Genomic DNA, 13,263 nt, shown 5'->3' on the forward strand with positions numbered 1-13,263 from the left:
AGTGGAATTTAAAATTACGAAGAGTAAGAACAACATTGAAGAGGATGTCTATTTCAATAGCGGGAGTTAAATTCTGGAATGAGTTAAAAGAAGAAATAAAGGTCAGTAGTGATATAAACCAGTTTAAAATAAAACTCAAAAAAGAAATTTTAAATAAGTATAAGAATGAAGAAAATGCAATTAACCCAAGACAGCAGTCAAACTGATGTTTATTTTCTTCTGCAAATTAGCAAATCTAAATATAGTTTTAGTTGAACATGAGAAAATATTTTTTTGTGATGTTATGTTCTAAGTTGAAGGCATTGTATACATTTTTGTTGTTCAAATTTAGATGATGAGGATGTAAACCTGAGGGGGTAGGGCTAAATAAGTATATACTTCTGCCTACTCCTTTTCAAACAACTGCATGGAATGATTTTATGAAATGTTGGAGAATATATATGTTTGAAATAAAAATGAACTGAACTGAACTGAACTGAAAGATTTCGTATAAATAAGGTTTTATCAGACATAAATTTGAAATGGAATAAAGAAATAGTGTCAAAATGTTTGAATTCAGTTTTAATTAAAAGTGGTATCAATCAAACCAGATGGGGACATTTTTGACCCCTGAGGACAACAGGTGTTATTATGTGCTGCCATTTAAAATTTGTAAATGATTCAAAAAAACAATTTTCACTAAAGTTCAACATACAGCACTCTGTGGTTATTCAGATAGTCAAAATAATCTAAACATTTAAATATTTTATTGTCTCATTTTATTTTTGCTCAAAAACAGAGTACTTTATGTAAACAAGGTTTGGTGCCCCTAAATTGTAAAATGAAGGGTAAATTTGTGGTAATGTGTTAGTCTTAAGTAAAACTAAGGTGTAACACTGAATTGATTGACGATTTATACTTTAAAAAGCACTCAAATGAAGTGAGGACATTTTTGTCCCCTGAGGTCCACAGGTGTATGGAAATCAGGAGGACATTATGAGGGTTAATCCTTCCATCTTGGCAAGTTTCCCAGTTCAATTCCAATTTTTCAAAAGGAATTCACAACTTGGCTAAGTCATTCACTACTGTCTTGACAGTTGTTCTGAGGTCTTTGGATACATCTCTCATCTTTTTCTTTCCAGAGCCTTTAAAATACTTATTTTCTGTACCGTTCCTGTATACTACACGTACATACATCCATGATAAGTCGTGGTCATCTTCCTGATGTACTCATGGATCTCTGTTGTTTCCTGGATTGCATTTCTGAAACTCACTATTCCTTGGCCTCCTTCCTTCCTTCTGCTTAGCATACAGTCTCAGGGTGTTGTATTTAGGTTGAAACCCTCTGTGCATGGTAAGGAGCTTTCTTATCTTGATGTCAGTGGCTTCTATCTCCTCTTCTGGCAAGTTTATTATCCTAGCACTGTATCTGATGACTGGCAGGGTATAGCTGCTGATTGCCCAGATCTACTTCCTCCCATTCAGCCAACTCCTCAGGACCTGCATGACTCTCTGCAACTATTTAGGTGTTGGAGCTTTTCTAGCTGGCTCTTCTTTGTTCTGGAATGTTACCTTCTGGTAGCGCGATCCCCTCAGTTCTTAGTACCTTTGCATCTCTTTGTTACATTCCAATGTTGACATAACGCTTGATGTCATCTAGAGGCGGTGGCTAATGTTTGCTCCATCCATAGTCTATATGCGTAGCCAGTCTTGTTATTGAACTGCCTGAGGGGGTTTAGGCCTATGCAGAACATACGGGGACAGTCCATCTCCTTGGTAGTATAGGATCATGTAGTTTTTGAGTCTCTACTTTATAATATAAAGCGCCTTTAGGTTGGTCAATCTCGTCTTACAGTCTTGAGTGACTGTATCTAACAGTAGCTGGTATTTCTGACAATTCCTTTCTGTGACCCGCTCATGTATTGAGCCATATGCCTGTTCATCTTAGCCACTATGATACCTGACAGGATCTTCCATGTGGCGCTGAGGCAGGTTATTGGTTGGGACTAGGGATGGGTATCGAAACCCGGTTCTTGTTGAGAACCGGTTCCCACTGTTTCAATTCCTTGGAATTGTTTGCCATTTTTGCAAAAGATTCCCTTATCGATTCCAGTCGCCCCGAATGACGTCACCCCGTTGCAGAGCGTCATTTACCTGGCAGGGCACCTAAGCGGCTCAAACGCTCAAAAGTTTGGTTGTACTTTACGAGAACGGATGACAACAGGGAAACTTGCAATACTTGCAAAGTAGATATTTCATTTAAAGGAGGAAACACTACGAATATGCAAAAGCATTTGCTCACAAAACACGTGATAACCTTAAATGAATGTTGTGTTTTTAATTCCGCTCCGGACTCGTGAATCTCAACCCAGCAGCAGCGGTAACGTTTGCACGTCCTCTCCCGTTAATACGGCAGGTAAATAATCAACTAACAGTGCATATTATGTTAGCGTGATCTGCCTTATTACAAAACCTGCCATTACTGTGTGCTGCATTTAGGTGACCATGATGAGAGAGACAGACAGAGTCTGGCTGGCTCAGATGCTGGCAGTTCTCGCTGCAGTCTACCGTTAGCGTCTCCTTTCAGGCCAGGATAGACGAAGTTTGTGGTCAAAGGCTTGCACCCATTTGCCACAGCAGATGCCCCGATTTTCGGTAAGTGAATGTGTTTAATTGTAGGCAGGGACATTACTGGATATTCTTGTGTAATTGCTACAGAATAATTTATGTTATACTTTGTTATTGCTACAGAAGAATATTTATTTTATTATTTTACATTTACAATTTTTTTTCCTGGGGACCCCGTGACACCCCATTGAAGAGCCGTAGGCTGTGGATCTCTTAAGATCTCACTGTTGGGTTTGTAAGGCCATGTTACTCCTAAATTTCTATCTTGTTCAAAGAGAAGATATAAAACAAAGTTCTAAGCTAATCGACCTTAGTGTTCTCCTTTTTTAAAAAGAATCGATAAAGAATCGAATCGTTAAACAGAATCGAAAATGGAATCGGAATCGTGAAAATCTTATCAATACCCATCCCTAGTTGGGACCAAACACTTCTGGGAATCTGGGTATCAGGACTGTCTGAACTTTGGTTAGCCATTCCGTGTGCATGTCATCCATTAGTAGCTATAGTGCTGTCAGCTTGTTTAGCTAGTAACTGTGAATCATGTCAGAGCCTGGTGTTGTCCAACTCTTCATGCGTGAGACTCTTTCTTGGATTTATTCCACTGTGATGCTTACTAGGGGAGGTTAGGGGAGGTAGCCAATGAGCATTTTCTTATGTGTTGCATCCTTCTACCATATGCTCTTCCCGTATTGCTCTGTCTTCACCCTTGGTGGGCTGTTCATTTATTGTTTGCCTGCTATTGAGAGTACACCTCAGATTGTTCAGTGGAGAACAGCCAATTTATTCTCCTGGCTTCTATGTCTCTGGCACGCCTGCAGTTTTAGAGATACTCTGAACCAGTCACATCACAATTTGGTCGTTTAAATCGTTACACTTACCCACTTTTTCAAAATTCTTTCCGAAGAGATAATCATGGTTCATCACTTATTCATAATATTATGCCTGATCTGTGCATTTGTAATAACGAGCAAGTTGAACAGGTATAGATAAAATGTAGACAATAAGTATATATGATAAGCATTTATCCAACCTGTTCTAGACAGGTGAAGAACCTTTACATGCATAGACACATTAGGGTTTCTCAACATATTAGCGATCTTATCTGTGATCCTACCTTAGACAACCATACCTGTTCATTGGTGAAGTGCTGCCATTTCAGGAGAGTCTCCTGAAGCAGAATCCAGCGTTCTTCTGTCCATCTACAAATCGCTGCCCAGCGGTCACCAAGCACCTGCACAAATGAAATAAACACAGATACCCATATAGATCCCACTCAGTCCCCTAGAGCGTGATATGTGTATCCTCAAGCTTTTGAGTCCTTAGAGTTTGAGTAACTTAGCTATTCCTTAGGATTACCCTCTTCTGGACAGAGACCTCTGATGTTACACCTGGAATCTGCTGAAGCCACTCTTCCGGTCTGGGGTTATGGCTCCTAGCGCTCCTATTACCACTGGGACCACCTTGGGGTGGATTACCTTCCACTTCTGCAACAGTTGTTCATTTAGCCAATAGCTACTTCTGTATGTTTTCATGCTCCTCCTTTCTGATGTTGCTGTCCACTGGGACTGACACATGTATCACAAATGCAGTTTTCTGCTCTTTGTCAACCACCATTATGTGAGGTTGGTTTGCCAGCACCTCAATTTAAGGTCTTCATGCCTTTTATATAATGCAGCCTACCTTTATCGATCACCTCTCAAATTTTTTTTTTGTGAAGGAAGTTTTTAATGCATCCTTTTATATAAGTGTCCTAATTTTCTTTGGTTCACAGCAGCCTTTACCTCTGATTCAAGTTGTAGTTTGACACTGTTGTGCTCATCTCATCCATAAATAAAATATGTTATAACTCCAACGCCAGATTCGATTTTCTCTTCATCAGTAATCCTTCTTGCTTTTACCAACTCTCATGGATGTGCCCACAGTCAGTGTGGTCTGTTTCTACCATCAGATTTTTGTCCAAATCATAGAAAACTGACTCTCGTTATTGCCAGGAGATGAATTTTCTGTTCTCTTTTTTCTTTTTCAAATGATGAAAAAAAAGTTTCATGGTTGTCTCCAAATTATAGATGGCATAACATTTTAACACATTACCCTTGAAGGGCTTGACTCAATTTTGGGGCTAACCTTAGGTGGCCACTCAAACTGCAGTTTCTAGCACTCATGTTTCCCTCATTTTTTTCTAGAGTATTAGGAATTCTACTTTAATTATTGCAGATTTTGTGAGTTCACAGTGGGAACAAACAAGTACACATCAAAGGCTAAGAGAAGTATGGAGAATTAATCAGAAAGACAAAGAACTGGAGTTTGTGTGACGATAACATAAAGTAAATTAATTTAGCAAAAAGTTAAGATAAACACACATACAGCATGAATGTCTTACTGACAGGGCTAACTACTGCACAACTCCAAAGACAAAACAATCTCAGTGTATTTTCCATTAGAAACAAATAGCCCACGTTTTGCTGGGTGGGAAATGGAGAGAAAGAAACCGAGAACTCAAAAAACATTTAGAAAGAAAATTAGCCCGTCAATAAAATTTCTTGCTACTCTGTGTGATCAGCAAAAATATGTGCAGTGTGAGCAACGGTGTTTGTGTGCGTGTGTCTATGTGTGTGCGCGTGTGTGTGTGTGTGTGTGTACTTGCCTGAAGTTTGCTCTCCAAGGCAGCAGTGGCGCTATCTCCACTGTTCTCATCTACCACCACCACCATGTGGGTCAGAGAGTTCACCCTCACCTGCTGAAGTTCCAGGTCCTCCTGCAGGAGCTTTAGCACACATTGGCACCCATCAGTATAAAGAATTCCCCAAAATGCTGATGGTTTAATCACAGATTAAATTCAAGATTAACCTGCAAAAGAATAATGGGAAGAGAAAACTATGGACTGGAGAGAAATCATGAGGATACCACATGCTGCCAAACATGTTGGAGACAATTTTAAGGGATGGGCATGTAAGCCTGTGAGTGGAAATGTTCAATGATGATGTGACAGCTGATAGAAGTAGCGGGATGAATTCTGAAGTGTGCACAGCTACAATTGCAGCTCAAATTCAGTCAAATGCTTGCAAAACTGATCATGTGTAGGATGGCTGTAATTGCCAGGCAATGTAAATTTTTTAGAAACTGTCTTGAATTAAAGCGGAAAATCTTTTCAGAAAGTTCAATCACACAACGACTGCTTGAATGATTGTTTGATATGTAGTACACCACCTTGTGTGTGGTGGAGCACACACTTGAGCTGCTTACTTGAAACCACCACCCCAGTTTATCAATCTTGACTTTCACAAAGTGTTGCAGAGATGTTGCTCAACCAAGACAGCCCCATAACATCCAGATCCTGAACTTTTAAATTTCAGGGTCTTTATGCTTGAAAATGACATGCGAAAAAGGAATTGATTACAAACTCTGTGTAAACCATCTTGGTATCAAAATAAACATCACAACAAAGAAAACGTCACAGCAGATACCATTGTGTAAAAAGTAACATATAACATATAACCCCTAACCTCTATATAGCATATAACCCCTTTGAAAATATGCTGCAGTAGACCTTTTTTGGAAGCAAGACAGCAAAGGTAAGACAGAATTCATGTTTTTAAAATGCGAAGTGTAATTTTTATCACGCTCTAAACAAAATTCTCTGGACCAGCAGCAAACGAAGGCCAAACTTGCAGTTTTGAAATCTGTGCTTTCAGCAAAAACGCTGTCTGTGTACATGCTGTTGGGTGAATGGGGGAATCCGTACTTTCTGTTTATACCTTTTTGCAGGATCTTTTTTACCTGCTCTTTAGTTGTTTGTTGTTTTAGCTGTGTTTGGTGGTCATGGATATGGTTTTGTGAGTGTTTTGCTGAGATTCTGACTTTTCTGTGGAAGCACAAACCAGCACAGCTCCTCCTCTGCCCCCAGTACAGGGGGCATTGTGGTTGAACAGGTTAAGGAACTCAGGGTGAATCTCCTCCTCCCAAGGAGAAGTACTATCAAGTAGCTTTTGTTAACTGTCTCAGTGGCCTTTGAACTTATAATCGGGGAGTTGTCTCCCTCATCTCCACATTCTGCTTCCTATATGGAAGGTGTCCATCTGGGATTGAGGAGATCTTCAAATGTTCCTACAGCCGCCTCACTATGTCCCCAGTAGAGGTCATCACACTCCAGTCCATGTGTCCAGAGCACTACCTCCCTCTTCTGAATGACTTGATGGTTTGTCAGCTGACGTCTTGGATCATGACTACATTGAACTCTTCCTCTTACTTCAGGCACTAATTCACCAAATCCCCGTCCCCTGGTCTGACTTTAGGGTGGAGTCCCTATAACCTAGTCTGGGTGAAGCTAACATGATCCCTCTATTTTTCTATCTTCGTGGGAGTTTATTGAAACCACTTGGTCTAGGTGCTATGCTTTGGTGGTAAGGTTTAGTGGGCTCAGGATCACTGCAGGATTTTTTTTTTTTTTTTTTTTTTTTTTGGTTTTTCTGGTCACCCCTTGGCTTCAGTGATCTCCAGCTTCCACCAGGCCATTTTGCAGCCAGATGTGAAGTGGCAGGGATAAAAGTTAGTGCCTCCAAGTCTGAGGCCATGATTCTCTATGAATGTTCTGCTATGAAAGTTCTGCTATGGATTTACTGGTGTCCTCATAAGCTACAAGGGGTGGAAATGAGAGGCTTCAACATACCAAATTAAGTTACGGGAATGTATGAAAAACACACTCTTACTGCTGTATAATTCACACAGAAGATTATTCCTCATAGACTTCAAAAGAGTGGTTAATGTGTACACACAGGTCATTCCAGCTCTGGAATAACTTTATTATGGAGAAAACTTTTATATTTCTTTACCTTATGAATGACCAAAATTAGGCCATGTGTTTCAGGAGCAAAAATCTAACTTTTAGTAGATATGGCAACAACTCTGTCTTGTTGATCTACAAAATGCCTTTTTGTGAGTTTTATGGTTCCAGTGCTGGTATTGCAGTAATGTAGTGGGGTAATTTAATTTAGCAAGATGAATGCAAATGTTTTCAATGTTCATGCGTTGATGCTGAGGTCCCCTGTTCTAGCAAAGCGTTAACACGATATTTTCCTATTATACTTATGCCGAACATTACATTATATTTACCAGATATCAGTTTTGTTCTCAGTTTATTTATAGTGATGTAATTAAGAAGTTAGGTAGAGGGGGGAAAAAGGGCCACAAAACAACAACAAAGGAGCTGGGTAGGAACAGACTGATGGGTAAACAGATGGACAGAAGTTCACACATCATGAGGAAAGATGCAACAAAGAAGCAAGGGAGATGCAGATAATATGTACATAGGAGGAGATTAGAGCAGAGTGGACACACCTGCCACAGCACAGCTGAACAGAATCTGACAGACAAGACACAGGAAGCACAACTGAACATGACCCACATGAGACAGAGGACTATCAAAATAAAACAGTATGTAATGCACACGTTGAGAGCCAGATAAGACACGTGAACTTGACATATGGACCGGACACAAACAGACATGCACACACGACTGACTGGGAAGACAAAAGGATGACACACAGATAATTACCGGGAGCAGGACTAAAGATGTATTCACTAGACCAGACAGGGAAAACAAATAATCACAGAGACAGGACATAGAGAGACCAAACAGACACAAGGGCATGACCAGGTAGACAAAAAGAGAATGTGCATGGGTCTATATCCCTAATACATTCAGGGAGGTCTCCCTAAACATGCCGACATACTTTAAAGATGATTGTGTAATCAGCAAGTTTTGGTTTTGATTATCTACAGAGTTTTATTTTAAACTAAGAACTGTAGACACTGGATTGGAGCCACCCTTTTGTAAAAAAAATTCTTTTTGAAATCAAAACCTTAATGGCAAGAGTGTAAGGAATGTATTAATCAGTTTAATTGCGAATGACAACATGTCTAACTGACTAGTGTACTAGTATTATTAATCTCCAGTATTAATCTCACCATATGATAAAGTATTAGTTTAGAGGCTAACAGCAGCTGGACGAAGTATGTTTTCTTTGATTCGTCTTCACGCTAAAGTAGCTTGTTGTGTAACATTATAAGGAAAAAAGGAATGGTAACAACATGGCTGGATTAGTGAAGCCATGTTTCAAAAACAAGGATCAGGCTAGTATATGCCCACCTTGTGTTCTTCTACTCGGCGCTTGATGTCCTCCAGGTCAGGTCCCAGTGCCTGAGCCCCCATCTTCTTAATACGTGCTTCTGTCACATCCAACCAGTCTGTGAGTTGCTGCAGCTGCTCATGCTGCAGGTCCATCAGAACTTCATGGAGTCTGAGAGTGACATGCAATTCAGTAATGTCTTATTTTGAAACCACAACAGTCTGGTATTTACATAGCTATTTTCTAGTCTTACTTGTTATCAAGTGTTCATCTATCTCACTTCCACACAGCCACTTTCAAATCATCAGTTAAGCTAACATACATGTCTTTGGACTAAGGAGGTGTGGAGTGGTGGCAGTGTTAACCTGACAGTGCTAAACTAACACTGCTGTACCATGCCACCGTGCTATCCACAGAGACAGAAGGGTTTAAACCCCAGGCACTAGCGATTAGAGCTGATTTACTTGACTGACACTTAGTATCTTGTCTTAGTGGTATGGTGTTAGTGGGATGACATTAGTTGTTAGATGTGTTATTAAAACATTTTTAAAACAGGATATGCTTTAGGAATGTGAAAAATCTCCTGAAATAAGTGGTAAAGCACTCTTTTTGAGAACTGTATTAGGTCAAATTACATACACTTATCATAGGCATGAATGTCATGGAAATTTATGTTTGGAGGCGTAAAGGTGAGGCTTTCCACTAGGGTTAGTTTGCTGCAAGAGTTTAGTGGTACATTGCCGAGTGTGGATGGAACAAGGACTTTCTCCAACTTCACCCAAAATCAAATGGACTTATTATTATGTAGCTCTTTTCTACTCAGTACTCAAAGCCCTTTGTACAACATGCTTCATTCATCCATTCATACAAGTACTTTCTTCTATCAAAGACCTTTCTATCTAACATGCACACTTCAATGGATGTATATGAGAGCAACGTCTTGATGCATTCTCAATCATCCAGGAAAGTAAATCTCCAAAAGTTGAATCTGTTCATCTGGACGTAGCGTTTTGTGGGACGAAACGTTTCTCCCAAAAAACGCTACGTCCAGATGAACAGATTCAACTTTTGGAGATATATGAGAGCAACTTGTGCTTAGTATCTTGCTTAAGGATATTTGGCAAGCAGACTGGAAGAGCCAGGAATCGAACCACCAACCTTCCAATTAGTAGGTGACCTGCTCTACTTCAAGAGCTAGACAGTTGAAAATGTAACATTACTGGGTGTTCCAACAGGACGATGATCCCAAATACACATGAGAATTGGTTTTGAAAAGGAAAATTAAGCTTCTGGAATGTCCTTCTCAAAGCCCTGACCTCAACCCTACTGAAAAAAATTGTGGACTATGCTTAAAAGCCTGATCACAGCCAAGAAACCAACCAGTTTAAATTAAATCTATTTTAAAGAAGTGTCCACAAATATACAGACACAATTATGCCAGAAGCCTCTTGATGACAATCATTAAGTGCACCTTGCTAAGGGATCTTTGACCAAATATTAGTGGCAGTCTATGCATATATTTGAACCTGCATATCTAATTTTAACCCTGTGTGGATTAGATAAAATAAAGATAAATAAATAAAGCTTGTGCACCCAACTCTTGGTTTTTTAAAGCGATAAAATATGTACGCATTACAATCATTCCACCCTGGAAAACACAGCTAAACAAAATCAAAAAAATTACACTGGGGATTGACATTCGTGTCCATGATGAGTGTATGTAAAGTTCTGATCACAACTGTATATCACGCCTTATAATGCTGGTGGTGCAGAAAAGGTTTTTACAGTCTTCGAGCCGCTTTCAGCAAAGATGCAAGATTTTGAGAAGTGAATAGAATTTCATAAAGTCACAATCAATGTTAAAATGTAAAAAATGTTAAAGTGTATTGGTGATTATCAAAGCTTTCACTGATGTGATCTCTGATAATCACCAATGCAAACAAGAAACCTTTTTAGACTCATTAAAAAAATAGTGTCAGTGGGAGACTATTCATTGTGTTGCTTTAACTATCAGATTTATGAGGTCTCAGTTGATATGTTTAACCAGAATAGCTTCCTAAACCCATCATGCTCATATGCAACATATCTTTTAGCCTTTATGATACCATTGCACTTAAAATAAAAATAAGGAGTGATTAATTGATATGGCTGATACTTATGCCTTGTGTGATTAATTCGCAGTTGATACTCGGCAGCAATACCAAAAACTGTGTCCTTGACAGAAGTACAGCTTGATAGAAAATGACTTAAAGATATATCTTCTAAGAAAATACTTTCAAAATATCACATGACCCAGGCTTCTGTCAAAACAAGATCAATAAGATAGATGTGAGTTTTAATATTGTTATTGTTAATTGTACTGATGCTTGTTTAATTCATTCCATTTTAATGTATGTACCTGCTCTGTCGCTCCATGCTAGCGACTCTTAGGTGCTCCCACCGGGAGTTGAGAAGGTTCATTTGCTCTCTCACTTCAGAATCCTCCTCTTCACTCAGGTTTCCTTCCCCCAGCAGGGCAGCACCGGCCCGGAGGACTCGTCCTACACTGCTCTGGTGTGTTGTCAGCTCCACCATATACCCCTATTATTAAAGAAACAGATGGAAGAATTGCACATGCATATTCACAGTAATTCAACTATTTTTTGCCTAAGTAACCCTACAAAGGTGAGGGGGTACCTCATATTACTATGGCAACTATTTCACTTAAGCACCTCAGAAAATGTAGTTTTACCTACTGCTTCATCTATTTTTATTGAACACTTAACTGCAACGTGATCCTTCCAGGATATCAGAAGGCAAAATGGTCAGAGTAAATCTAATTCTGAGTGCATCAAAGTCCTAGAAGCTGCCATTCACTATAGTTAATGCATCACTTACAGTTAAAGCTAAAAACAGCTGCCCATTGCTAACAGCTACTACAGGAGACCAGCTATTTCCATACCAGATATGCAATGCTTACAAACAACAGATTTTAAAAAAAAATTACATACATAAAGCTTTATTACAGTAAGATATCCATATCTCACAGATTTAACTGATTTAACTGAAACCTGAAATGTAAGTGCAACAGTTTATTCTGACTGTCACTTAAACCCCTTTCATATTTCTGCTCTTTTATCACATTTCACAATCAAAATACGACGTTGATACTGTAGATTTTTAAAGTCCCCCTTCACATCTTAAATTGTGAAACTGTAAAATTATTTTTTTAGCTATTGGATATTCTATGGATTGATGACATTGGAAATATAGTTGTTTTCAATCTTGGATTGACCACTTTAAAGCATACCCAGCCAAAAGGCTGAAACCCAAACATTAAATTCAATAAAGTACATTTATAAAGACATTTAATTTAAAAACCACAATCCAGCAGGATTTCACTAGTCCAGCTCCTACCTCATGTGTGTGAAACTGCTCCTTAACCTCCTCCACATGGTTTGAGATAGGAGCCTGGCCCTGGAGACCATCTTCAGCTGAGAGAAGCCATGTCAAGACCTTAAAAGTTAAATTTAATTAACATAACAATAGCTTACTTAAAGAATAAGTGACATTCTTTTTTTTCTTGTTTATCTTTCATTTTCTCCTTCTAGGGGTTGCTATATCAGATCATCTGTTTCCATCTCACACAGTTGCTAACATCTGCTTCCATCACACCAACCCTCTGCATTTACTCTTTCACTACATCCATGAACTTTCTCTCTGGTCTTCCTCTTTTCCTCCTGCCTGAAAACCCCATTTTTAAACATCATTTGTCCGATCTATCTATCTGTACTATTAGGTTGAAATCAGAACTCTGTACATGCCAGTAAAGTTCTTCCACAGTCACTGGCCCATGTCTTTATGGACCTTGCTTTGTGCACTGGTGAGCAGTCATGTTGGAACAGGAAATCCTTGCCACAAAGTTGAGAGCATGAAACTGTTCAAAATGTCTTGGTATGCTGAAGCATTAAGTTCCTTTCATCGAAAATAAGGGGCCGAGCCTGAGTCCATAATCTCCCACCAAACTTAGCACGATGCAGTTAGACAAGTACCGTTCTCGTGGCAACCACCAAACCTTATCTGTCTCATGTGTTGGATTGCAATACAGAGAAGCAGGATTTGTCACTCCAGAAAACACGTTTACACTGTCCAGTGGCAGCGTGCTTTATACTACTCCATCTGACGCTTTGCATTGGGCTTGGTGATATAAGGCTTGGATACAGCTCTGTAAAGATCTCTACGCACTATTCTTTAGCTAATCTGAAAGCCACATGAAGTATGGAGATCTGTAGCAATCAACTCTGCAGAAAGTTGGCGACCTCTCTGGACTTTGTACCTCAGCATCCACTGGAAAATTTAGTAGAGAACAGGTGGTGCAATGAAATTCACTGATTTCCTGAAAGCGACTCATTCTTTCACAAATGTTTGTAGAGACAGTCTGCATTTAAAATGCACTACCCGGCGACAATGTGCCATCGAAGAAACCACACATTTCTTATACAAGGATCACTGGGAGTTGTCACATGCAGGAAGGTGGTGACTCACACACAGA

The 13,263-nt window shown here is 39.4% G+C and overlaps 1 protein-coding gene across 1 annotated transcript in view; it reads right to left on the reverse strand.

Moving 5' to 3' along the window:
- The window catches only part of LOC116316656 (dystrophin-like), a 233,304-nt gene that overhangs the window by 132,932 nt on the left and 87,109 nt on the right, over positions 1–13,263 (reverse strand). The window contains exons 12-16 of the mRNA XM_039607248.1: positions 12,129–12,227; positions 11,131–11,312; positions 8,753–8,903; positions 5,252–5,371; positions 3,737–3,838 (exon numbers count right to left, since the gene is read on the reverse strand). Of these exons, the coding sequence (XP_039463182.1) occupies positions 3,737–3,838; positions 5,252–5,371; positions 8,753–8,903; positions 11,131–11,312; positions 12,129–12,227 (654 nt within the window). The remainder of the gene's footprint in view (positions 1–3,736; positions 3,839–5,251; positions 5,372–8,752; positions 8,904–11,130; positions 11,313–12,128; positions 12,228–13,263) is intronic.

Source organism: Oreochromis aureus, linkage group 23 (genome assembly GCF_013358895.1).
Source record: "Oreochromis aureus strain Israel breed Guangdong linkage group 23, ZZ_aureus, whole genome shotgun sequence".
Lineage (NCBI taxonomy): Eukaryota > Metazoa > Chordata > Actinopteri > Cichliformes > Cichlidae > Oreochromis > Oreochromis aureus.